The 26,501-nt window shown below is 44.3% G+C and overlaps 1 protein-coding gene across 2 annotated transcripts in view; it reads right to left on the bottom strand.

Annotated features, from left to right (window-relative positions):
- Positions 1 to 26,501, bottom strand: part of LOC139554506 (superkiller complex protein 2-like) — a 48,361-nt gene that overhangs the window by 9,834 nt on the left and 12,026 nt on the right. For both annotated transcript variants that reach the window (XM_071367339.1, XM_071367340.1), the window contains exons 12-26: positions 25,512 to 25,596; positions 25,284 to 25,390; positions 24,788 to 24,934; positions 24,501 to 24,597; positions 24,093 to 24,305; positions 21,527 to 21,637; positions 21,252 to 21,363; positions 16,835 to 16,953; positions 10,050 to 10,181; positions 9,508 to 9,645; positions 9,193 to 9,297; positions 8,886 to 9,021; positions 8,515 to 8,641; positions 7,979 to 8,189; positions 222 to 332 (exon numbers count right to left, since the gene is read on the bottom strand). In XM_071367339.1, the coding sequence (XP_071223440.1) occupies positions 222 to 332; positions 7,979 to 8,189; positions 8,515 to 8,641; positions 8,886 to 9,021; positions 9,193 to 9,297; positions 9,508 to 9,645; positions 10,050 to 10,181; positions 16,835 to 16,953; positions 21,252 to 21,363; positions 21,527 to 21,637; positions 24,093 to 24,305; positions 24,501 to 24,597; positions 24,788 to 24,934; positions 25,284 to 25,390; positions 25,512 to 25,596 (1,951 nt within the window). The remainder of the gene's footprint in view (positions 1 to 221; positions 333 to 7,978; positions 8,190 to 8,514; positions 8,642 to 8,885; positions 9,022 to 9,192; positions 9,298 to 9,507; positions 9,646 to 10,049; positions 10,182 to 16,834; positions 16,954 to 21,251; positions 21,364 to 21,526; positions 21,638 to 24,092; positions 24,306 to 24,500; positions 24,598 to 24,787; positions 24,935 to 25,283; positions 25,391 to 25,511; positions 25,597 to 26,501) is intronic.

The following is a 26,501-nucleotide window of genomic DNA, read 5'->3' on the forward strand; positions in this document are numbered from 1 at the left end:
AATGTATTTTATAAAGCCTTTTTACATCAGCAGTTGTCAAAAAGTGCTTCACAGATACCCAGCCTAAAACCCTAAAAAGCAAGCAATGCAGAGGCAGAAGCACAGTGGTTAGGAAAAACTCCATAGAAGGCAGGAACCTAGGAAGAACGCTACTGTATGAATAGTTTTTAATTGAATATTGGATGTGCAGAGTGCATTAAGACAATGGAAACCAGACATACCTTGATTCTCTGGTGGTACTCTGGCAGTAGAGACAGGGACTGATCTGAGATGAGGAAGAGCAGTTTGTCCAGCTCCTCCTGAACACTCATCCTCTCCTGCACCAGCAGAAACTGTATGGAAAAAGGGTGAAAATTATATACACTATATACAAAAGTATGTGAACACCCCTTCAAATGAGTGGATTTGCCTATTTCAGCCACACACGTTGCTGACAGGTGTATAAAATCGAGCACACCGCCATGCAATCTCCATAGACAAACATTGGCAGTAGAATGGCCTTACTGAAGACCTCAGTGACTTTCAACGTGGCACCATCATAGGATGCCACCTTTCCAACAAGTCAGTTCGTCAAATTTCTGCCCTGCTGGAGCTACCCCGGTCAACTTTAAGTGCTGTTATTGTGGAAACGTCTCGGAACGGCTCATCCATGAAGTGGAGGAATAATGGTCTGGGGCTGTTTTTCATTGTTCGGGTTAGGCCCCTTAGTTCCAGTGAATGGAAATCTTAATGCTACAGCATACAGTAACATTCTAGACGATTCTGTGCTTACAACTTTGTGGCAACAGTTTGGGGAAGGTCTTTTCCTATTTCAGTATGACAATGCCCCCGTGCACAAAGCGAGGTCCATAACAGAAATGGTTTGTCGAGACCGGTGTGGAAGAACTTGACTGGCCTGCACAGAGCCCTGACCTCAACCCCATCAAACACCTTTGGGATGAATTGGAACGCCGACTGCGAGCCAGGCCTAATCGACCAACATCAGTGCCTGACGTCACTAATGCTTGTGGCTGAATGGAAGCAAGTCCCCGCAGCAATGTTCCAACACCGAGTGGAAAGCCTTCCCAGAAGAGTGTAGGCTGTTAAAGCAGCAAAGGGGGGACCAACTCCACATTAATGCCCATGATTTTGGAATGAGATGCTCGACGAGCAGGTGTCCAAAAATATATCCAAATACCTTTGGTCATGTAGTGTACAATCACTTTATCTATGCACTCCAAACAGCAATAGAGAAGATGTCTGTAGAATTATTTCATATACTGTGCAACTATTTGATCACATAGATTGCACAGCAATTTCACCTAATTTACAATACATTTATTCTAGAGGCGAGCCTGTACATGGATAAGCTATCACACACGCATACAGTGGGGTCCAGAATGATTGGATCCCTTGATAAAGATGAGCAAAAAAGACTGTATAAAATACGTAATACAAACTGAGCTACAGACCCCTTGACTTTTTCCACATTTTGTTACGTTACAGCCTTATTCTAAAATGGATTAAACGTTATCTATTTTTTATCAATCTACACACAACAAATCAAATCAAAGTTTATTTGTCACGTGCGCCGAATACAACAGGAATAGACCTTACAGTGAAATGCTTACTTACAGGCTCTAACCAATAGTGCAAAAAAGGTATTAAGTGAACAATAGGTAGGTAAAACAACAGTAAAAAGACAGGCTATATACAGTAGCATATACAGTAGCAAGGCTATAAAAGTAGCAAGGCTACATACAGACACCGGTTAGTCAGGCTGATTGAGGTAGTATGTACATGTAGATATGGTTAAAGTGACTATGCATATATGATGAACAGAGAGTAGCAGTAGCGTAAAAGAGGGGTTGGCGGGTGGTGGGTGGGACACAATGGAGATTGCCCGGTTAGCCAATGTGCGGGAGCACTGGTTGGTCGGCCCAATTGAGGTACTTGGCACTCCGGTACCGCTTGCCATGCGGTAGAAGAGAGAACAGTCTATGACTGGGGTGACTGGGGTCTTTGACAATTTTTCGGGCCTTCCTCTGACACCGTCTGGTTTAGAGGTCCTGGATGGCAGGCAGCTTAGCCCCAGTGATGTACTGGGCCGTACGCACTACCCTCTGTAGCGCCATGCAGTCAGAAGCCGAGCAATTGCCGTACCAGGCAGTGACGCAACCAGTCAGGATGCTCTTGATGTTGCAGTTGTAGAACTTTTTGAGGATCTCAGGACCGCATGCCAAATCTTTTTAGTTTCCTGAGGGGGAATAGGCTTTGTCGTGCCCTCTTCATGACTGTCTTGGTGTGTTTGGATCATTCTAGTTTGTTGTTGATGTGGACACCAAGGAACTTGAAGTTCTCAACCTGCTCCACTACAGCCCCGTTGATGAGAATGCAGCCCCGTTGATGAGAATTGCTCGGTCCTCCTTTTCCTGTAGTCCACAATCATCTCCTTAGTCTTGGTTACGTTGAGGGATAGGTTGTTATTCTGGCACCACCCGGCCAGGTCTCTGACTTCCTCCCTATAGGCTGTCTCGTCGTTGATCAGGCCTACCACTGTTGTGTCGTCTGGAAACGACACTACCACTGTTGTGTCGTGCCTGGCCATGCAGTCGTGGGTGAACAGGCAGTACAGGAGGGGACTGAGCACGCACCCCTGGAGAGCTCCAGTGTTGAGGATCAACGTGGCAGATGTGTTGCTACCTACCCTCACCACCTGGGGACGGCCCGTCAGGAAGTCCAGGATCCAGTTGCAGAGGGAGGTGTTTAGTCCCAGGATCCTTAGCTTAGTGATGAGCTTTGAGGGTACTATGGTGTTGAACGCTGAGCTGTAGTCAATGAATAGCATTCTCACATAAGTGTTCCTTTTGTCCAGGTGGGAAAGGGCAGTGTGGAGTGCAATAGAGATTGCATCATCTGTGGATCTGTTTGGGCGGTATGAAAATTGGAGTGGGTCTAGGGTTTCTGGGATAATGGTGTTGATGTGAGCCATTACCAACCTTTCAAAGTACTTCATGGCTACGACATGAGTGCTATGGGTCTGTAGTCACGTCACCCCGCTCCTCCGCTCTCTCCACTGGCTTCCAGTTGAAGCTCGCATCCGCTACAAGACCATGGTGCTTGCCTACGGAGCTGTGAGGGGAACGGCACCTCCGTACCTTCAGGCTCTGATCAGGCCCTACACCCAAACAAGGGCACTGCGTTCATCCACCTCTGGCCTGCTCGCCTCCCTACCTCTGAGGAAGTACAGTTCCCGCTCAGCCCAGTCAAAACTGTTCGCTGCTCTGGCACCCCAATGGTGGAACAAACTCCCTCACGACGCCAGGTCAGCGGAGTCAATCACCACCTTCCGGAGACACCTGAAACCCCACCTCTTTAAGGAATACCTAGGATAGGATAAAGTAATCCTTCTAACCCCCCCCCCCCTTAAAAGAGTTAGATGCACTATTGTAAAGTGGTTGTTCCACTGGATATCATAAGGTGAATGCACCAATTTGTAAGTCGCTCTGGATAAGAGCGTCTGCTAAATGACTTAAATGTAAATGTAAATGTAGTCATTTAGGCAGGTTGCCTTTGTGTTCTTGGGCACCTCATAATGACAAAGCAAAAACGTTTTTTTAATCTGTAAATAAAAAACTTAAATGTAACATTTACCTAAGTATTCAGACCCTTCCCTCAGTACTTTGTTGAAGCACCTTTGGCAGCGATTACAGCCTTGAGTCGTCTTAGGTATAACATATTTACAGGCACACCTGTTTTTAGTGAGTTTCTCGCATTCATCTCTGCAGAGCCTCTCAAGCTCTGTCAGGTTGGATGTGACGCTTGGCATTCAGCCCAAAGAGTTCAATCTTGGTTTCATCAGACCAGAGAATCTTGTTCCTCATGGTCTGAGTACTTTAGGTGCCTTTTGTCATGTGCTTTTTACTGAGGAGTGGCTTCTGTCTGACAACTCTACCATAAAGGCCTGATTGGTGGAGTGCTGCAGAGATGGTTGTCCTTCTGGAAGGTTCTCCCATCTCCACAGAGAAACTCTGGAGCTCTGTCAGAGTAACCATCAGGTTCTTGGTCACCTCCCTGACCAAGGCCCTTTTACACCTTTATTTAACTAGGCAAGTCAGTTAAGAACAAATTCTTATTTTCAATGACAGCCAAGGAACAGTTGGTTAACTGCCTTGTTCAGGGGCAGAGCGACAGATTTACCAGTTTGGCTGGGTAGCCAGCTCTTGGAAGAGTCTTGGTGGTTCCAAACTTTTTCCATTTAAGAATGATGGAGGCCACTGTGCTCTTGGGGACTTTCAATGCTGCAGAAATATTTTGGTACCCTTTGCCAGATCTGTGCCTCAACACAATCCTGTCTTGGAGCTCCATGGACAATTCCTTCGACCTCATGGCTTGGTTTTCGCTCGGACATGCACTGTGGGACCTTATATAGACATGTGTGTGCCTTTCCAAATCATGTCCAATCAATTTAATTTACCACAGGTGGACTCCAATCAAGTTGTAGAAACATCTCAAGGATGATCAATGGAAACAGGATGCACCTGAGCTTAATTTCGAGTCTCATAGCAAAGGGTCTGAATACTTACGTAAATAAGGTATCCGTAAAAAAAAAAAAATTGTAATAAGTTTGCAAAAATGTCAAAACAACCTGTTTTCACTTTGTCATATTTTAGAATAAGGCTGTAACGTAAAAACAAAATGTGGAAAAAGTGAAAGGGTCTGAATACTTTTCGAATGCACTGTACAATGTATGCCACAAAAAACTGGAATGGCCTGTTAATAGAGAGTCGATAGATCACATACACTATCTCCCAAAGAAATTCGAGCCCAGCAGCACAAAGCCTACTGTCTAACTGAGCTCTAATGACATGCAGTCCTAATGTATCCCTTCAGTGAGACAGACAGCGGTGACTCTGCTCATCCTACATGGGTACTTATAGAACTCCCTGCTCTGCTGTTCTCATCTCACCCTGGAACATGGCAGTAAGTAGCCTTGCACAAGAGGAGCTGGAGCCTATCTCCTGTTTCTGTAGCGTGATGCAGCTTGACGTGCAAGTACTTCGCTAGTCTATCACAGGGCCTGACCCCCCAATCTATATCCTTAATGCGGAGTGCCAATCAGAGACGTAGCGGGTCCCATTTTTACAGTCTTTGGTATGACTCTCCTGGGGATCGAACTCCCGACCTTCCAATCTCAGGGCCGACACTAAAAGGCCACGGAGTTGGCCACTGAACAAGGAAGGAAAATATCTAACAAGGATTAGTTTTACAATGCTTAGTGCAGGCCAGGGTTCCCGTTAGGACATTTGACCGGCAGCATTTTAATTTACCGGACATTTAAGAAATTTACTGGACTATACGCATTGGTTGCGTAACCTGATTAGCGCGTTCATCCACGGGTTCTCAGAATGACAGAAATCCCATTTAGTTCATGGTAATTCATCTTAACAGAACATGCAACTCGGATGCAACAGCGTGAGTCATTTTTACTGAATTCCGACGAGCAATTTGAAGATGGTAAAACAAGGTTAGCGGAAGCATTCCAAAAAATACATGAAATTAAATTGGTAAAATTGTATAAACAAATCAGCTTACTCCTGTCTATACAGAAATACATAAAATCATTCAAAATAGGCTACTACACCAGAAAGCATGATTTGGCCACAGAGGATCATTAGCTTCCTCCCCAAAAAATTTAAGCTGTGAATTGTTCTACCTCTTTGGGCTGAGATCCCGCTAACGGGATCGATATGACAACAGCCAGTGAAAGTGCAGGGCGCCAAATTCAAAACAACAGAAATCCCATAATTACAATTCCTCAAACATAGAAGTATTTTACACTTTTTTAAAGATACAATTCAATCCCACCACAGTGTCCGATTTCAAAAAGGCTTTACAGCGAAAGCAAACCAAACGATTATGTTAGGTCAGAGCCAAGTCACAGAAAAACACAGCCATTTTTCCAGCCAAAGAGAGGAGTCACAAAAAGCAGAAATAGAGATAAAATGAATCACTAACCTTTGATGATCTTCATCAGATGACACTCATAGGACTTCATGTTACACAATACATGTATGTTTTGTTCGATAAAGTTCATATTTATATAAAAAAATCTCAGTTTACATTGGCACGTTACGGTCACTAGTTCCAAAACATCCGGTGATTTTGCAGAGAGCCACATCAATTTACAGAAATACTCATAATAAACATTGATAAAAGATACAAGTGTTATTCACAGAATTAAAGATATACTTCTCCTTAATGCAACCGCTGTGTCAGATTTCAAAAAAACTTTACGGAAAAAGCAAACCATGCAATAATCTGAGTACGGCGCTCAGACAACAAATCAAGCCAAACAGATATCCGCCATGTTGGAGTCAACAGAAGTCAGAAATAGCATTATAAATATTCACTTACCTTTGATGATCTTCATCAGAATGTTTTGTTTGATAATGTCCATCATTTATGTCCAAATACCTCCTTTTGTTAGCGCGTTCAGTTCACAAATCAAAATTCAAGACGCGCGTTCACTAGGAGCAGACAAAAAGTCAAACATTTGTAAGTCGCTCTGGATAAGAGCGTCTGCTAAATGACTTAAATGTAAATGTAAAAATGTCCGTTAAATCATCAATAATGTTCCAACAGGATAATTACTTTGTCTGTAGAAATGCAATGGAACAGAGCTCACTCTCATGTTAACGCGCATGGTCAGCTCATGGAACTCTGCCAGAGCCCTGACACATTCATCCCTCATTTGCCCCCAATTCACAGTAGAAGCATCAAACAAGGTTCTAAAGACTGTTGACATCTAGTGGAAGCCTTAGGAAGTGCAATATGACCAATATCCCACTGTGTATTCGATAGGCCAAGAGTTGAAAAACTACAAACCTCAGATTTCCCACTTCCTGGTTGGATTTTTTCTCAGGTTTTTGCCTGCCATATGAGTTCTGTTATACTCACAGACATCATTCAAACAGTTTTAGAAACTTCAGAGTGTTTTCTATCCAAATATACTGATAATATGCATATCTTAGCTTCTGGGACTGAGGAGCAGGCAGTTTACTCTGGGCACCTTATTCATCCAAGCTACTCAATACTGCCCCCAGCCATAAGAAGTTAAATCACATAACCTACAGTCAGAAGGGCCCGCAATTTGGACATAGCGCAACAAATACCAAACAGATGACTGTTGAGTTGCGACTGTCAGTGAAAAGCAGAGACCCAGCCAGGCATATCGTGATATTTAAAAATATCATCTCGCAAAAACAGTTTGGAAAACAAATGGCTATTGCTGTAAAGAGAAGACAACGAAAAGACTCCAAACTGACTTTAAGTTATCAAAATTCTCAACTTAATTGAGCGAAAAGTAACCCATCTTATTGGCACCAGTGGAGAACATCAGCCATATGCCCAGTGAGTGTGCATATTCACTGTCATTATCATTGCGTCAGTGCCAGTGTTTTTGGACAATCATATCCTCCTCCAGGTTAGATGGACGTCATATAGGATTTTTGTCTCCCTTTTTCGTAAGCCAAATATGTGAATCAGACAACGTCGTTTTTATTGATCTGTCAGTGTCAGCAGAGTAGGCTACCCTGTAATTTGTCATATTTGAATCAATCTACACACAATACCCCATAATATCTTCAGTTATATAAAGTGAGGTAAAATTGCATGAAATGTGATATAAAAACATTTTCTTGTGCAAAGAAAAGAGAAAAAATGTAGGCTATCTGATATAGCCTCAGCCTACTCTATGCAACTTCGAGCTGCATTGAACAGTCTTTTTTCTGAACAGTAATTAAGTTAAATTATTAGCCTAAATTATGACTATCCAATCGAATCATCACATTAGGAATAGAGGGAGACAGAGGAAGACGCAGGTGTGTGGAGACAGTCAGTCCGTCTGAGACCTGTCTCTGTTCATTATATGAGTGCTCCAACATCATTACGGCAATATCAAGGTCAGTGTTTGGAAGTGACACACACACTCACACACCTGTTCTGAGAAGGTGGGTGAGTGGATGCAGTTGAAGTCTTTGAGGCTGTCCTGCAGCACGCGCAGCCTCAAGGTGCCCTCCACCACATCCACACTCTTCAGCTGGAGGTCATTCACCGCGTCAAGGGTCACCACCCCGCCTGGGTTGGCCTCCGCCAATCGCAGGAGCTCCTGGGTTGCCGTGGAGATGGCTTGGCCCGGAGGATCAAGCCTGTGAGAAATGGAGGGAGGGAGAAAGGACGGAAGGAAGGGGAGAAAGATGAAAATAGACTCAAGAGTGGTGGCTATTTATTTCCGTGCATTCAATGATATGTAGAGTGCTATTCACAAAAGAAAGGCAGATGGAAGACACTGTTGGGTGGTCATGATGACATCACAAATATAAACCCCTCATTTGCATAGATAAACATGCTTATGTGGGCTTAGTGGAGCCATAATGTGCAAAAAGGCTGAAACATACTGTATACGCTACATGATAATGCATGAATGCACACACACAAATTGTCCCACACTGTCACACACACGGACACACACACCTGAAGCGCGGCTGCTGCCTCTTGTTGTAGTTGTCGATGATTCGGTCAGGGATCACCTTCAGGGTCTTGACTGTGATGGCTGACACGTCCTGTAGCTTCAGCTTCTGGACCGTGTGACTGCAGGGACCTATCAGCGGATCATATAGAACGTACACAATCGTTATTGGTTATTCCGTTGAAGCAAATGTGGGCTTGTTAGTTAGCGTTAGCATGTGTGGGTGTTGAAGTAGCTGTGTGTGTGTGTGTGTGTTCACTTAGCTGTGTGTGTGTGTTGAGTCTTTATTGGTAAATGTGTATGTCTCTAATAGGCAGAACTCGAGCATCAATCCGTGTGCGTGCGTTTCCATGAATAAATGTGTGCATGAACTGACCCTCAGGTAGAAAGAGGGCAGTGTTGTAGAGGTGGGGGAAGGCACTGGCGTTGGGGCTGTCCCCTCCTCCCTCCTCGTTGCCTTTCTCACAAATGACGAGAGCGGTAAACGTACGATTCACTGAGTCGCTGGACACCTGGGAGAGATATTAAAGAAAGGATTGATGAGGAACGAAGTGAGAAAGGAGAAAGATAACTACATTACATGCCTTTGTCACCTAAAAAAAAGTTGCAGTCCACACACACACACACCCACACACAGACAAACAGACACACCCGCACAGACACACACACAGACACACACACACCTGTAGAAGGACTCCAAGGGCGTTGAAGTGCTGTTTGTTGTTGACCACTACCACTCGTCCCACGGAAAGAGCCTTCAACCCATTCAAGGACCCCAGAACTGCACACTGAAAGATGACAGATGGACAATTAGCAAATCACAGCGATGTTGTATTTTTTTTTCTTCTTAAGATTGACACTTTTGCACAATCAATTACATTGAGTTGTTTTGTGATGTGGTTTGAGCTTGAGTGGTTTGAGACCGTAAGTGTGTGTCCGAGAGCACGTGTCTTTGTGAGTGCGTGTGTGCGTGCCTCCACAGTATGTTGTGTGTGTACCTGCAGCGCCTCAGCGGTGATGCGTAGCTCAGTGACAGTGTAGTAGTACGGCAGTAGGTCAGACAGCTGACCCTCCGTGTCCAGAGGAGGGAGAGAGGACAGAGTCTGTTTCAACTGACCTATCTGCCGCTCATGGGCCTGAGAGAAAGAGAAGAGGAAAAGATAAGATATACTTTTATTAGATCATATGAGATGGAAATTTGTCTTCTGCTTTTTCTTTTTTTACCCAACCCCTCTGATATACACACACAAACGCAAGGTTGGAGAGACAGACTTTATGTAAAAGAAAATCTAAAGGAATGTAGATTCATGTAGATCCTCAATAAGCATGAATAAATGTCACATTAAATATGAATATTACGGACTATATTTCTGTTCTGACTCCTTCCATCAAAAGCTGAACGGTCCTTTGACCATTCAGTTAAGAACCACTCAGTTGAGGACTACCAATTTTTAACACTGGTAGTCCTCAACTGTCAACTGTGTCATGCATTATCTCTAGTCTTTTCCCCCAAGTGCTTGTGGGTAATGTAGCACAGTACCTGTGTGTCTCTGTGGCTCTCAGAGAAGCTCCTCCTCATCATGTCGGTGACTCGGAGGGCCTCCACACGCAGCAGGTTGAGAATCATGGTGTAAGTCAGCCTGAACTGGGACTGCAGCACTGTGGGCTTCCCCTAGAACAAAGAAAGAAGACGAGTAGGCGGCCAGTACTCGCATTAAACTTTAGTGAACTACTTTCAGAATATAAACTCAGCAAAAAAAGAAACGTCCCTTTTCAGGGCCCTGTCTTTCAAAGATAATTCGTAAAAATCTAAATAACTTCACAGATCTTCATTGTGAAGGGTTTAAACACTGTTTTCCATGCTTGTTCAATGAATCATAAACAATTAATGAACATGCACCTGCGGAACGGTAGGCAGGTAGGCAATTAAGGTCACAGTTATCAAAACTTAGGACACTAAAGAGGCCTTTCTACTGACTCTGAAAAACACCAAAAGAAAGATGCCCAGGGTCCCTGCTCATCTGCGTGAACGTGCCTTAGGCATGCTGCAAGGAGGCATGAGGACTGCAGATGTGGCCAGGGCAATAAATTGCAATGTCCGTACTGTGAGACGCCTAAGACAGTGCTACAGGGAGACAGGACGGACAGCTGATCGTCCTCGCAGTGGCAGACCACGTGTAACAACACCTGCACAGGATTGGTACATGCGAACATCACACCAGCGGGACATGTACAGGATGGCAGCAACAACTGCCCGAGTTACACCAGGAACGCACAATCCCTCCATCAGTGCTCAGACTGTCCGCAATAGGCTGAGAGAGGCTGGACTGAGGGCTTGTAGGCCTGTTGTAAGGCAGGTCCTCACCAGACATCACCGGCAACAACGTCGCTTTTGGGCACAAACCCACCGTCGAAGGACCAGACAGGACTGGAAAAAAGTGCTCTTCACTGACGAGTCGCGGTTTTGTCTCACCAGGGGTGATGGTCGGATTCGCGTTTATCGTCGAAGGAATGAGCATTACACCGAGGCCTGGACTCTGGAGCGGGATCGATTTGGAGGTGGAGGGTTTGTCATGGTCTGGGGCAGTGTGTCACAGCATCATCGGACTGAGCTTGTTGTCATTGCAGGCAATCTCAACGCTGTGCGTTACAGGGAAGACATCCTCCTCCCTCATGTGGTACCCTTCCTGCAGGCTCATCCTGACATGACCCTCCATCATGACAATGCCACCAGCCATACTGCTCGTTCTGTGCGTGATTTCCTGCAAGACAGGAATGTCAGTGTTCTGCCATGGCCAGCGAAGAGCCCATGATCTCAATCCCATTGAGCACGTCTGGGACCTGTTGGATCAGAGGGTGAGGGCTAGGGCCATTCCCCCCCAGAAATATCCGGGAACTTGCACGTGCCTTGGTGGAAGAGTGGGGTAACATCTCACAGCAAGAACTCGCAAATCTGGTGCAGTCCATGAGGAGGAGATGCACTGCAGGCAGTACCTAATGCAGCTGGTGGCCACACCAGATACTGACCGTTACTTTTGATTTTGACCCCCCCTTTGTTCAGGGACACATTATTCAATTTCTGTTAGTCACATGTCTGTGGAACTTGTTCAGTTTATGTCTCAGTTGTTGAATCTTGTTATGTTCATACAAATATTTACACATGTTAAGTTTGCTGAAAATAAACGCAGTTGACAGTGCGAGGACGTTCTTTTTATGCTGAGTATTTACAAAAGAATACATATTCGGAGCAGTCAGCATTGTACATCAGGACGCACAAATGCAACGCATTTCGACTACTCGTCTTCCTCAGGCAGCGTTGTAGACGGAAGGTGACATGCCTCTAGAAATAGAGGTGGGGCAAGTAAATGTCATGTCAGGAAAATAAACTATAGACAAAACATAAACACACACACACACACACACACACACACACACACACACACACACACACACACACACACACACACACACACACACACACACACACACACACACACACACACACACACATCATGATCACGTTAGTGTACAGAGGCAACATGAAAAATAACACACAGGAATGTACAGGAAGTGCATAAAGGGATAATGTTTTAGAGTTGTGTGCGTAAAAGACAATATATGCACTGTTGCGTAAGACACGTTCTATAAAAAACAAGACGCACACCATGGCGATTACCAATAAGTCAGAAGAACAAGGAAAAAAAACACAAAAGGCTACTGGTCAAGTCTGGGAAGGTATACGAGAGAGAACAGTTTAGCTATAGTTGTTAGTTTAATCCATGGGGAGCGACAGTATCTAGGAGGTGGATCCATTTCGACTCTTTTTGTAGTAGGAAACGGTGAAAATCACCCCCTCACTTACCCTGGGCGACAAAGAAGAAGTGTCATTAAAATGGATGTCAATTTAAAATGAATGTCACTTTTATGTTGTATACACAAAAAATATAAATAATTGGAGGTAATGGAGCAGGGACCTTTTAAAGTGGATTGAGAAAGGTTAGTGCTAGATCACACAGGGTGGAGGTACGGAGGATGAAGTTGAGCATTTCTAATCATACAGACAGCAATTAGCAAAGCAAACAACTGTTATAGGAGCCTACATTTTCCCCTGATGATCTGGCCAGGAACAAATTTGGCCCATAGTTATACACTAACAGTCAGCGATTAGCTACCACTGCTATCGAGCAATTACAGTTAGCATTAAGGCTAAAACAACTTATCCAAAGACTGATCCAACAATTGATCAACAATGGTAGTGGGCAGCGAGAGGGTAATACGGAGAATTGATCATATTTTCTACAGTATAGCAACAGGAGGACCAATTCAGGGTGGAAATAGTCCACTCCAAAGCCCCATATTAAAGTACACTCAAATGCCCCACATTAGAGAGGTCGGTTAAAAATAAGGCCCTTGACAGTTTAATGAGGCACTTGTTTATACAATCTAGCACGCAGCAACCCTAGAGGAATGTATGGCTTTTACCTAAATGGCACCCGATTCCCAAACCCTACATAACGCACTACTTTTGACCAGTTCCCTATGGGCCCTGGTCAAAAGTAGTGCACTGCATAGGGCGCCAATTGTGACACAGGCTATAGTCTGTACAATGGCGGAGCACTTAGTGGGCGAGGTAGATGGAACCTATTGAGGGATTTGGGATTTAAATAGGAAATATGGGATTTTTATTATTATATCCTTCGTAGAATAGCAATCGCTTTCTAATTCTATGAGCTATCCCCTCACCCATGGGAAAAGTAAGCCAAGTAATACGCTTCTAAAAAAAGAACTGACTGATGTAGAGCAGCGGTTTCTAAACGTCTCCTTTCCAGGGACCACCAAATCACTGTCAAATGTTAGCAGAGTCGCACAGTTTATTTAAATAAAATATTTTAGCGGTCAAATTTTGTATCAGTTTAATCAGTGAATGTAACATGGATGTTTATTAAACCATTTTCATTGTAAAAAGTTATGTAGAATTGTTAAAAATCATTAATACTCTCAACTGTTATTCTTTTTGGCGGAAAGAATTTACAATAAATAAATAAATCACCAAGACTTGAAAAGCAATACGATCGGCCTGGTTCTTCATTTTTCTTTTAGTTGCAGATTTGTTCTACTCTAAGTGCTTATGGAGTACCCTGGGGTTCAGAGATAGTATCTCAACCAATTCACAAAATAATGACAGCAAGGGTAAGAAAGGGCATAGTCTTGACCAAATGTTATACACAGAACTTTTGGGGGGTTGCAGAAATGTGTTTACATCCGTTTTAGTGCGCATTTCTCCTTCGCCAAGATAATGCATCCACCTGACAGGTGTGGCATATCAAGAAGCAGATTAAACAGAGTGAGCATTACACAGGTGCACCTTGTGCTGGGGACAATAAAAGACAACTTTAAAATGTGCAGTTTTGTCACACAACACAATGCCACAGATGTCTCAAGTTTTGAGGGATCTCAATTGGCATGATGACTGCGGGAATGTCCACCAGAGCTGTTGCCAGAGAATTTAAAGTACATTTCTCTACCATAAGCCGCCTCCAATGTCGTTTTAGAGAATTTGGCAGTACGTACAACCCGCCTCACAACCGCAGACTACATGTAACCACGCCAGCCCAGGACCTCCACATCCGGCTTCTTCACTTGCGGGATCATCTGAGACCAGCCTTCCAGACAACTGATGGAACTGTGGATTTCCACAACCGAATAATTTCTTCACAAACTGCGAATCTGTGTGCTCGTTGTCCTCACTAGGCTCTTGACATGACTGCAGTTCGGCGTCGTAACCGACTTCAGTGGGAAAATGCTCATCTTCAAAGGCCACTGGCACGGTGGAGAAGTGTGCTCTTCATGGATGAATCCTGGGTTCAACTGTACCGGGCAGATGGCAGACAGCGTGTATGGCGTCGTGTGGGAGAGCGGTTTGCGGATGTCAACGTTGTGATCAGTGCCCCATGGAGGCGGTGGGGTTATGGTAGGGGCAGTCATAAGCTCCGGACAATGAACACAATTGCATTTTATCGATGGCAATTTGAATGCAGAGATACTGGGACGAGATCCTGAGGCCCATTGTCGTGACATTCATCTGCCGCCATCACCTCATGTTTCAACATGATAATGCACTTCCCCATGTCGCAAGTACACAATTCCTGGAATCTGAAAATGTCCCAGTTATGCATACTCACCAGACATTTCACCCATTGAGCATGTTTGGGATGCTCTGGATCAACGTGTACGACAGCGTGTTCCAGTTCCCGCCAATATCCAGCAACTTCGCACAGCCATTGAAGAGGAGTGGGACAAGATTCCAGAGTTAACAGCCTGATCAACGGCCTGATCAACTCTATGTGAAGGAGATGTGTCGTTCTACATGAGGCAAATGGTGGTCACACCAGATAATGACTGGTTTTCTGATCCATGCCCCTGACTTTTTTTTATTTTTATATCTGTGACCAACAGATGCTTATCTGTATTCCCAGTCATGTGAAATCCATAGATTAGGGCCGAATGAATTGATTTAAATTGACTGATTTCCTTATATGAACCGCAACTCAGTTAAATCTTTGATATTGTTGCATGTTGCGTTTATATTTTTGTTCAGTATATGACTACTCAAAGCAACATATCATCAATTAACAATATATTCAAAATGGAACAAAAATATACTAGGGATGTGCATAGAATTCGAATATACGAATATCCAAAAGGACATTAATATCAGAATGGACATCAGCATTCGAATACTTAAGTACACATTCTTTAGGGGGACATTTTTTAAAGGCTTTGTCTTAAATAATATAATTTATGTGGCATTGCTACACACAAGGAAGGATATACCATGACATTCTTAATTTAATAAAGTTTTTATGACATGCGCCCCATAAAAATCCATTCTGTAGCTACAGCCTACACAAGTATTTCACGCGTGTAGCTTGTTGTTGGCACTACAGTCAGAGACTCCATGTGTAGCAACGTGACGTGGGAGATCTCTAAACAATGCAAAATATAATTCATTAAGTTGGCTAAATGAGAAGGGGACGGCGGGTAGCCTAGTGGTTAGAGCATTGGGCCAGTAACCGAAAGGTTGCTAGATCGAATCCCCGAGATGACAAGGTAAAAATCTGTCGTTTTTCCCCTGAACAAGGCAGTTAGTCCACTGTTCATAGGTCGTCATTGTAAATAAGAATTTGTTCTTAACTGACTTGCCTAGTTAAATAAAATAAAATAATTTTAAAAAGGTGTAGGCTACAATGATCAACAAACAGGTTTAATATGTTTAATATGAATAGAGTTGTGGACGGGGAGGTGGAGCACAGCAAAATAACCTCGACTAGCTAGCTAACATCTGGCTATCTTAGCTAGCTTCTTTACATTGATCGATTTGACAGATGGGATATCATAGATGGCATTTTGCAAGTCAGTGGCTACTTTTTCTCTCTCTCCCTGCCATGCAGACCACCGGCCCCTGCAGATCCCCCCCCCCCCCCCCGCCGTGCTGTAGCGCACAGTCTCTCGCATGTTGTGCAGGGTGCGCAGAAAACAAGTGTCCAAGTTTAAATAAAGGGAAGTAAAAAATTACATATTTCTTGACTATCCGGATATGTGTAAAAATGTAAATAGTGAAATTTCTTGAAATGCCCATACCTAAGCTATACCAGCAGTAGATATTAACTGGAGTAATTTCTGGTCCAATATTACATTCTCAAGAAACCCACATCACCAACTACAATTTTGCACACATGAGTTATGAGACTCTGAAAAAACTTTTTTCAGATGAACATAAATTCAACCCCTCTGTATGCTCCGCCCTCAGGGTACTCCTCCTTCATATGGTTCCTTTTGGCAATTGGTGGCTTCATCATTATCAAGCATTTTGTCTAGACCCATCCCATGTCCTTCCAAGGCGCTACTGCTTAATGATGATACTTCACTGAACCTAACATACAGGCAAAGAAGGATTTGGCTTGCCGGCCTAACAGCAGCCAAGAGAATGGTTTCCGAACGATGGCAAGCCCCACACATTCTGCCACATCAGCGGATTTTCTCATCCATGGACATTGTTCAACTTGAACTGTCAATCTCTCGACTGTATGGTGCAAAGTCCGACAATATTAACATATGGACTACAACACTTTAAAATCACTACTTTGATATATGCACTCAAGTAATAGCGTCCTGCAGGTGGAATGTGGAGAGGGATTTTGGGGGATAAATGTGTATTTGTGTAATATCTGTTGGTTTGTGTTTGTCCTGTCAACCAAAAAAAGTATAAAAACTTGATCACAAAAAACTGTAATATAACACTGATATAGACAGTGGAAGCCTTACCAGCATCATGACATGTAGTTCTCCCATATCATGTACCCCTGACTTGCAGAGGATGATGACAGTGCCCGTGGCATCCAGACCTCTCCTACCAGCTCTACCAGCCATTTGGATATACTCACCTGAGAGAGAGAGAGAGAGAGAGAGAGAGAGAGAGAGAGAGAGAGAGAGCGAGACAGACAGACAATGAGGTTAGTCATACAGTACGAAGAGCTCTAAAAACATGTAGAAAAACATCCATTCTATTTTCTCCTCTCCACTCAAACACGAGAGAGAAGTTTCAAGTTAATGTCACGTGCAGTGAAATGCCTTTCTTGCAAGCTGTAACCACGACAACGCAGTAATCAATAACAATGTAATACTAAAAAATAAGGTAGAACAAAAATGCGCGCGATTTAAAAATAAGAACACAAAGTAAGTAAGATTACTATATACAGGGTCAGTTCCAGTACCATATTTACAATGTGCAGCGATACTGTATCGATAGAGGAAGATATGTACAGGTGTAAGGCATCAGGATATGATAAACAGAGGAGCAGCGGCGTATATGATGATTGTATGTGAGTGGGTGTGTGTGTGTGTGTGTGTGTAGAGTCAGTATAAATGTATGTGTGAGCAAATTATGGAGTGAGTATATGTACAGTACCAGTCAAAAGTTTGGACACACCTACTTATTCAAGGGTATTTCTTTATTTTTACTATTTTCTACATCGTACAATAACAGTGAAGATGTGAAATAACACATTTGGAATCATGTAGTAACCCCAAAAAAGTGTTAAACAAATCAAAATATATTTTATATTTGAGATTCTTCAAAGTAGCCACACTTTGCCTTGATGAAAGCTTCTTCACGACTGTGCGCGTGTGAGTGGACCATTTTAAGTTCTTCGTGATTTGGACACAGAGGAACTTAAAGCTCTCGACCCGCTCCACTGCAGCCCTGTCGATGTGAATGGGGACGTGCTGCCCCCCCCTTCCTGTAGTCCACGAACAGCTCCTTAGTCTTACTGACGTTAAGGGAGAGGTTGCTGTTCCGCCCCACACTCCCCACACCGCCCCTGTCCTGTTGTCAGCAAACTTGATGATGGTGTTGGAGTTGTGCATGGCCACGCAGTCGTGTGTGAACATGGAGTACAGGAAGGGACTAAGCATACACCCCTGTGGGGCCCCCGTGTTGAGGGTCAGTGTGGCGGATGTGATGTTGCCTTCCCTCACCACCTAGGGTCGGCCTGTCAGGAAGTCCAGGATCCAGTTGCAGAGGAAGGTGTTCAGTCCCAGAGTCCTAAGCTTGGTGATGAGCTTGGATGGGGAAATGGTGCTGTACGCAGAGCTGTAGTCAATGAACATCATTCTCACATAGGTATTCCTCTTTTCTCGGTGGGTGAGGGTAGTGTGGAGTGCAATAGAGATTGTGTTGTCTATGGATCTGTTGAGGCGGTATGCAAATTGGAGCGGGTCTAGGGTGTCTGGGATGATGGAGTTTATGTGTGCTATAACCAGCCTCTCAAAGCACTTCATGATTACAGATTACAGACAGAGAGAGAGAGAGCAAGCCAAAACAGGCAGAGACAAAAGAGGTTAGTCACACTCAGGGTGTCACACCCTGACCTTAGAGATCCTTTTAATTCTCTATTTTGGTTAGGTCAGGGTGTGACTAGGGTGGGCAATCTAGTTTTCCTATTTCTTTGTTTGGGCTGGTATGGTTCCCAATCAGAGGCCGCTGTCTATCGTTGTCTCTGATTGGGGATCATACTTAGGCAGGCTTTTTTCCCACCTTAGTTTGTGGGATCTTGATTTTGTATACATGCTGTGTAGCCTGCAGAACATTCCGTTCGTTTTGTATTTTGTTGTTTTTCGGTGTTCATTTTAATAAAAGTAAGATGTTCGCCTACCACGCTGCACCTTGGTCTCCTCATTCAAAGGACGAGCGTAACACAGGGTTTCCGTGATGAAAATCTGCCACCAGACAAAGTGACCAGCAAGATTTTAATTTACCGAACATTTGAGAAGTTTACTGGACATCCTTATGCATTGGCTGCGTAACGCATTAGGACGTCTACCCACGGTGCTCAAAATCACATTTAGATTATTGTCATTTATTATTATAAAATATTTTTGTTGTTGTAATTTCCCCCCTTTTTTCTCCCCAATTTTGTGATATCAAATTGCGATCCAATCTCGTCTCATCGCTGCAACTCCCCAACGGGCCCGGAAGAGACGAAGGTTGAGTCATGCGTCCTCCGTGACCTGCCAAGCTGCGCTGCTTCTTAACACCCGCTCGCTTAACCCGGAAGCCAGCAGCACCAATGAAGTCTGCTTGGAGGCGACCGGACCGCCACAAGGAGTCGCTAGAGCATGATGAGCCAAGGAAAGCCCCCCGGCCAAACCCTCCTCTAACCGGGACGACGCTGGGACAATTGTGCGCCGCCCCCAATGGGACTCCCGGTAGTGACGCCTCAACACTGCGATGCAGAGCCTTAGACCGCTGCGCCACTCGGGAGGCCCTATTGTAATTTAGTTTAACAGAATAGAAATGAGCTGTAACAAAATAAAGTAGAATTATGTTTCTTATACCAACATGACAGTTTTTACTGAAAAGCAAAACATTGCCTGTTGCGTCTTCATCCCTGCTATAAATCATAAATTAATATCATTTTTTATTTTTATTAAAAACATTTAGACTAGAAGAACAAGTCGCCTACATTTAAACTAGGTCTAGTAAATAACAAAACAAGGCTGTCGACGAACACCAGGGCCGGCCCGCCCCACTCCCGCTGCGATTCAGAACCACAGCAGTGGAAAGAGGCCACTCTAGGTGGCCACAAAATGAAGAAATGATCAAACTGATCTTGGACGATCAAATTCAGTATGTAAATACATTTGTTAAGGCTGGTTCATTGAGAGAAAGCTTATTTTACAATGCAGCTGTGAAGGGAGGCCTGCACCGTGCATTTATGAAGCACTCATTTTCCAAAGCTCAAATGATATCTCGCTCTTTTCACAGTTGAGGCTCAGCTCCCGAGTGGTGCAGCGGCTAGAGGCGTCACTACAGACCCTGGTTCGATCCTGGACTGTATCACAACCGGCCGTGATCGGGAGTCCCATAGGGCGGCGCACAATTAGCCCAGCATCGTCCGGGTTAGGGGAGGGTTTGACCGGGGTAGGCCGTCATTGTAAATAAAATCTAATTCAAATAAACACTTCTACTGGATGATGTTAATAAATGTTCTGGTTATTGGAATTTCAACTTATTGTGGGGTCGTGACTCGTGTCATGTATGATATACGTGGTTTATTGATAACAACTCTGTTTCCTACTATAGGCAGTTGGCTGCCTAGTGATTGCAACATTGTAACTCTCCGATGTGAATACGTGGAAACTGAAATGCACATGATACACATAATTACTCTACCCTATCAAGTCATTCCAAATCTCTATGCTATACATGACACGGGGGCGGCATATGTTGATCTTGCCTAGGGCGGCAGCAGAACTACTAGGACTGGGCCTGACCAACACAATCATTTGCCTCCAATTTACTTGCGTTTGCGGCGGACATTGGCCTGCTCAAAGTGAGCCGCTGCTGTTGGATAAGTCAAAACTGTCCAAAACCTTGGAGTGGCTTCCAGTGCCTATCAGCCTCGTTACTTTGTCCTCATGAAGGCGGGATCTTAAGGCTGTCTTTACTGTTTTGGAGAAAGAATCCCCTGTCTGAAAATGGTGATAATCAACACAATCTTCGTCAATTGTGACCAGTCGAGGTACATTTAGCTTAAATCCCTTATGAGGACCTTGCATCTTTTGCGTGAGTAAAACTAGAAACACACACACTCGACACAAATTACCAAGCAGCTTGAGGATTTATTAGCCTATGAAGTATATTTGCCTTTGAAGTTGGAGCACATAGACTGGTTTTCCATCAACGAATAAAAAACCTTACTTTGCAATGGACTTTATTTTTCTCCCGGACAATTTGACCGGAACAATTATATTTATTGGCATTTACCGGCTAACGGAAACCCTGGTCATACGGTACTAAGAGCTCTTAAACATGTAGAAAAACATCCATTCTATTTTTTCCTCTCCACTCAAACATCAGAGAGAGCGAGAGAGAGAGAGAGAGATTGAAGTGGCATCAGATGAAAATACTTCCGGTAAGCACTCACACTCAGATTTTCTATCCGTTTCAAATTCTCCTCCTCATTTGAGTTCATGTGCAAATTCAGGAGTGCCTTCAAAAACATTAAGCCCTTGGATAATTAAATGATTTTTCCTTTTGCCATAACGAAAGTGCTGGTGTTACGTCTGCTTCACCGAGACAGAGTGATCGCGAGCGACAGAGAAAGAGAGTGAATGAATGAAAAGGACGTTGTGTATATAAACGCATGAGAAAGAAGGGAAGGGGAAGAAGGGAGCGTACCAGGCAGCAGGTTTCTGAAGCCGGTACCATCGTGTTTCCGTATGCTGTCAAACACAACTGTCCTCGCGGGCATATTCACTCCCATAGCAAACGTCTCAGTGGCAAACAGAACCTGAGAGAGAGACATTCATTTGTAAAATGTGTCAAGACGTTAAATAAATTGTGATTTGATGACAGAGGTAAAGGATGTAAGTTAGGACTTTTGACCCGACATGGAGTTTCAAGATATTGACAAATTGTCACACTGATTCAAAAATTGGACCAATAACACTCACCTTTACTAGCCCCCGTGAGAACAGCATCTCAATGACCTCCTTTAGGATTGGCAGGATGCCGCTGTGATGCACGGCGATCCCCCTCTTCAGCAGGTCCCTCATCAACAGGATCTAACAACAGAGGAGGGGTTGGCAACAAGACAGGTGGAGCGGCGAGTAGCATAGCGGCTAAGAGCATTGGGCCAGTAACTGAATGGTCGCTGCAAGGCACTTAACCCTAATTGCTCCTGTAAGTCGCTCTGGATAAGACCATCTGCTAAAATGACTTTGTTGTCACGAGAGCCCACGACGAGGGTCACGCACCCTCCAGGCCAAGACGTGTGCTTTTGTTATCGACAGCGCCTCCCTCAAGCTATGAATGACGAAGGGGCAGATGTTCCCTGTGCACGCATCGATGTGGTGAAAGGGGGGTTAGCCCCTCCAGTCACTGAGTAGCTTACAAGACGCCCCTATCACAAGAACAATAAACCCCTCTCCCTTTCCCCCCGTTTCACGACTCCAAGTGTCCCCTGGGGAGGTTGAGGAGACAACGAACAGGCGCTTTCTTCCGATCAGCAGACCATCGTACGACCTGCATGTGTTACTGTTGACTACCAACAAGACGTTCAGGCACCGTGGATGTAGATTCAAAGAAAGAGGGGGGTCAGGCTACGATTTTCCTTTTAACGAGAGGGAAAAGTAGCCGGCAATTGCACCAGTGACATTTAAACACGTTTCAAACCGAAGGACTCATAACATGTTGGTATAACTTGAAGCATACTGTGAGTGTTTTCTCCTGATATTTCTATGTCATTTAAAAGGGAATTGAATGTATATTTTACTCAAAGCGTGTTTAGAACCTACGTGCTACATATTTCATCCTCGGGACTGTTTAACTGTTTTCTGCACAGTAGGAACATACTGTGGACACTTATGAGGAAATTTCAATGGACATAACTGTGCTGAATTCTCAGAATCAACAGGGTGATCCTGTGACACCCTGTCCGGCCTAATCAGCCCGGCCTCTGTCAATATAACTACAGGACTTGCTAACAGGGCTCCAGAGTGGCACAGCGGTCTAAGGCACTGCATCTCAGTACTAGAGGCGTCACTGCAGACCCTGGTTCGATCCTGTGCTGGATCACAACCGGCCGTGATCGGGAGTCCCATCGTGATGCGCACAATTGGCCTAGCGTCGTCCGGGTTAGGGGAGGCCGTCATTGTAAATAAGAATTTGTTCTTAACGGACTTGCCTAGTTAAATAAAGGTTCAATTTTTTAAAAATGAAAAGAGACTGGCAGGCCAAGTTACTTCGCGGTGGGCCACACCAGTTGAAGAATACCCTACATCCCCTTGGAAGCCAAAAACCTATCGACGAAACCATATCCTACTCAGGCAGAAGCAATCATCCCAGAGGTGATCCTGCGGAACGCACTGTATGCTCATTCAAGACTAACTGACTGAGTTCACAATCGGGATGGGCTGGGACCAGAGGAAGAATTCACTTCACGGAAATGCTCTAATGGACTATTTTCCTAGACTGAGAACAGAGAGAAGTGGGTGTAGCTCATTCGGCTGTGAGCTACTTCAGCCTGCTGGCCTCAACATTACTGTCGAGAGAGACTTGGACAACAACCTTTAAACCAGCTCCATCCCATCCTAACGGAATGCAACAGGGCAGGCGACAGCCCATGCAAGTAATTTATCCTGTTGCCTTCTTTTCCTCAAAGTGGTGTGTGTGTGTAAAGTGGTGGAAGTCATTGAGTATTCTAAGACGGCCGGTCTAATTTACAAACCAATGATCAACACTGTCCCAGCACTGTCCACATCGGATGCTAATTGGTAGCCTAGTTCCTGTCTATTCCTGATTGGTGAGCTCTATGGTTTCCCGGTTGTGAAAGCCTATGTCGACGTAGCCCTCTCACATTTTCTCTTTCAATGAATAAGATCAGATGATTCTCAAAAGTCCTGTGAAAGTGTTGTTGTATTTGCCTGAGTTGAGTATGCGAGCCATTCGTATTGACCTGTGGAGCCTCAATAACTTTGTCGCATCCCAAAGCACCCCGTCTTTATATCATATCTCTTAACTACCTCATTTTCCAACAAGTTTAGTTTAGTAAAAAAAAACTTGAATGAATTATATGGCATTGAAGTCATTTGCGAGCGACTGGGTTTTTGCAGTTCCAGAACTGACGGCTATTCAGAATGAGAATATAGTAAATTGACTGTTGATTAGACTATTGTTGATGGTGATCCTAAATACTGGATAGGATAACCAAATTAATCAAATCAATTAATTATTCCAGAAAATTAATCAGTAAATTATCTTGAATATTAGCCAAAAGTAACAACTAAAATGTAAATGACCAATCTAACAATTCCTAGGTTACATTTCCAACAGTTCAATCTATTTGCTACAATTGGCTATGATAGGGAATAATACATTTGAAGCAATGTGAGCCGAATTCATTGCATTGTTGATGGTTGCATGAAACAGTAGAACAGTAGAACATGGGTACAATTGATAAGCAGGTCTTAGTTCTTCCAGACATTGAAGAAAACCGGTCCCAGCCAGAGTGCACCCTACCTGGGGCAGCTGGCGGTCCCCTCCCCTGAGGCGGCTCAGGCTCTTCTGGAAGAAGGAGTGGATCTCGCTCTTCTCCCCCGAGCTGGTGAGGTCCATGGAGGTCAGAGAGCGGGCGTTGTCGTCGCAGCGCGTCCTGGAGAAGGTGAACGCCACCACGGGGGTCTGCTGGCGCTGGGACAGGAAGTGGAGGAGGGAAAGCCACACCGCCCGGTCCTGGTGGAGAGATGGAGAGAGGGATGAGAAAATGGAGAGGGAAAGAGTAAAGAAATTATACAGAGAGAAGATGGCCAATGGAGAAATGGCAAAGTGGAGAAGATGTTCAAAGACTGACAGCTTCAATGAGGATGAATGAGTGACAGAGAGGGTAAGGGGGACAGAGACAGAGAGAGTAGGTGTGATATTCTGTACCTGGTTGGGTGTAGTCTTCTGAGATGCATTTTTCGTCCCAAAGGACTGGGCGTGTTTACTGGTGCGTTCCTTTTTGGCATCTATTGCAGAATAGTACCTTAAAAACAAAGAAACCACCAACGGTTGGTATCAATCATTTTTGTTTTATCGTCCCAAGTCTAATGACAACCCTAACATATCCATGAGCCCAGGTGTGTGTGTGTGTGTGTGTGTGTGTGTGTGTGTGTGTGTGTGTGTGTGTGTGTGTGTGTGTGTGTGTGTGTGTGTGTGTGTGTGTGCGTGCGTACCCTTTGGTTTGGAAGTTGCCTGTAGGGTCCAACAGTAGGAACATCTCTTTCTGGGTCTTGGTGCTGTTGCCTGTGTACAGGTAGTGCTCCAGAGGCACAGGTCTCTTCGCTGTGCTGATCACATAGATGTGCTTCTTCTTAATGCGCCTGGAGAGGAGAGAGGAAGGGAGCGGAGAAACTGAAGCATCCATACACAGCTCAGATGTCATTCCATTTATATACTAGAGGCCAAGCACAACATTGAACATTATAAAAGCTCCATACCGTGACGGCTATTACTGCACTTTACCTAGGACCAGGAGTTGTTTCGAACCACGTGACTTAAACAAGAAATACTCTGGGCCCTAGATATAGCCTAGAATTAGGGTCCAGAGTTTTTCCTCAGTAGGTCATGTACTCAAGAAAGCGTGCATGGTTTAACAGTGTCTTTCCGAGCATACATGCTTTGGGTTTGGTGTTGACAGGTGTTGACAGTAGGCACTAGTTGACAACGTACCCGATCCACTCACTAAACTCCACAGCGTTGGGGACAGTGGCACTCAGCAGAATAATGCTGACGTGGTCGGGTAACATGATCAGAACCTCCTCCCACACCACTCCTCTCTAAGAGGGAGAGAAAGACAAAAGGGGAGGGAAAGAAAATGGGAGAATGAGATTTAGTGACACGTGACTTGACTAAAACAGTGAGAGGGGAAAAGTTTTGACAGCGAGGCTTCTCTGTTACCTCAGCATCATTGATGTAGTGAACCTCATCAAAGATCACCCACTCTAAATCTCTGATGACCTCTGAACCGTTATAGAGCATGGACCTACGAGAGAGAGGGAGATAGAATATGTTAGTCAGGCTGATGTGTCGGCCTACATGACTGAGGGTATCTCAATGTATAACCATAGTGTGTGTTCAGTTAGAATGTTAGACAGTACAAAAAGAGTGTTCCATAGGGTTAATGTGTGATATCACGTGTAATGTTATATGTACAGTTGAAGTCAGAAGTTTACATACACCTTAGCCAAATACATTTAAACTCAGTTGTTCAATTCCTGACACTTAATCCTAGTAGAAATTCCCGTTCTTAGGTCAGTTAGGATCCCTACTATATTTTAAGAATGTGAAATGTCAGAATAATAGTAGAGAGAATGATTTATTTCAGCTTTTATTTTTTTCATCACATTCCCAGTGGGTCAGAAGTTTACATACACTCAGTTAGTATTTGGTAGCATTGCCTTTAAATTGTTTAACTTGGGTGAAACGTTTTGGGTAGCCTTCCACAAGCTTCCCACAATAAGTTGGGTGACTTTTGGCCCCTTCCTCCTGATAGAGCTGGTGTACCGGAGTCAGGTTTGTAGGCCTCCTTGCTCACACACACACACTTTTTCAGATCTGCCCACAAATTTTCTATGGGATTGAGGTCAGGGCTTTGTGATGGCCACTCTAATACCTTGACTTTGTTGTCCTTAAGCCATTTTCCCACAACTTTGGAAGTATGCTTAGGGTCCTTGTCCATTTGGAAGACCCATTTGCGACCAAGCTTTAACTTCCTGACTGATGTCTTGAGATGTTGCTTCAATATATCCACATAATTTAATCCTTCCTCACGATGCCATCTATTTTGTTCACCAGTCCCTCCTGCAGCAAAGCACCCCCACAACATGATGCTGCCACCCCCGTGCTTCACGGTTGGGATGGTATTCTTCAGCTTGCAAGCCTCCCCCC

This window comes from Salvelinus alpinus, chromosome 26 (genome assembly GCF_045679555.1).
Source record: "Salvelinus alpinus chromosome 26, SLU_Salpinus.1, whole genome shotgun sequence".
Classification (NCBI taxonomy): domain Eukaryota; kingdom Metazoa; phylum Chordata; class Actinopteri; order Salmoniformes; family Salmonidae; genus Salvelinus; species Salvelinus alpinus.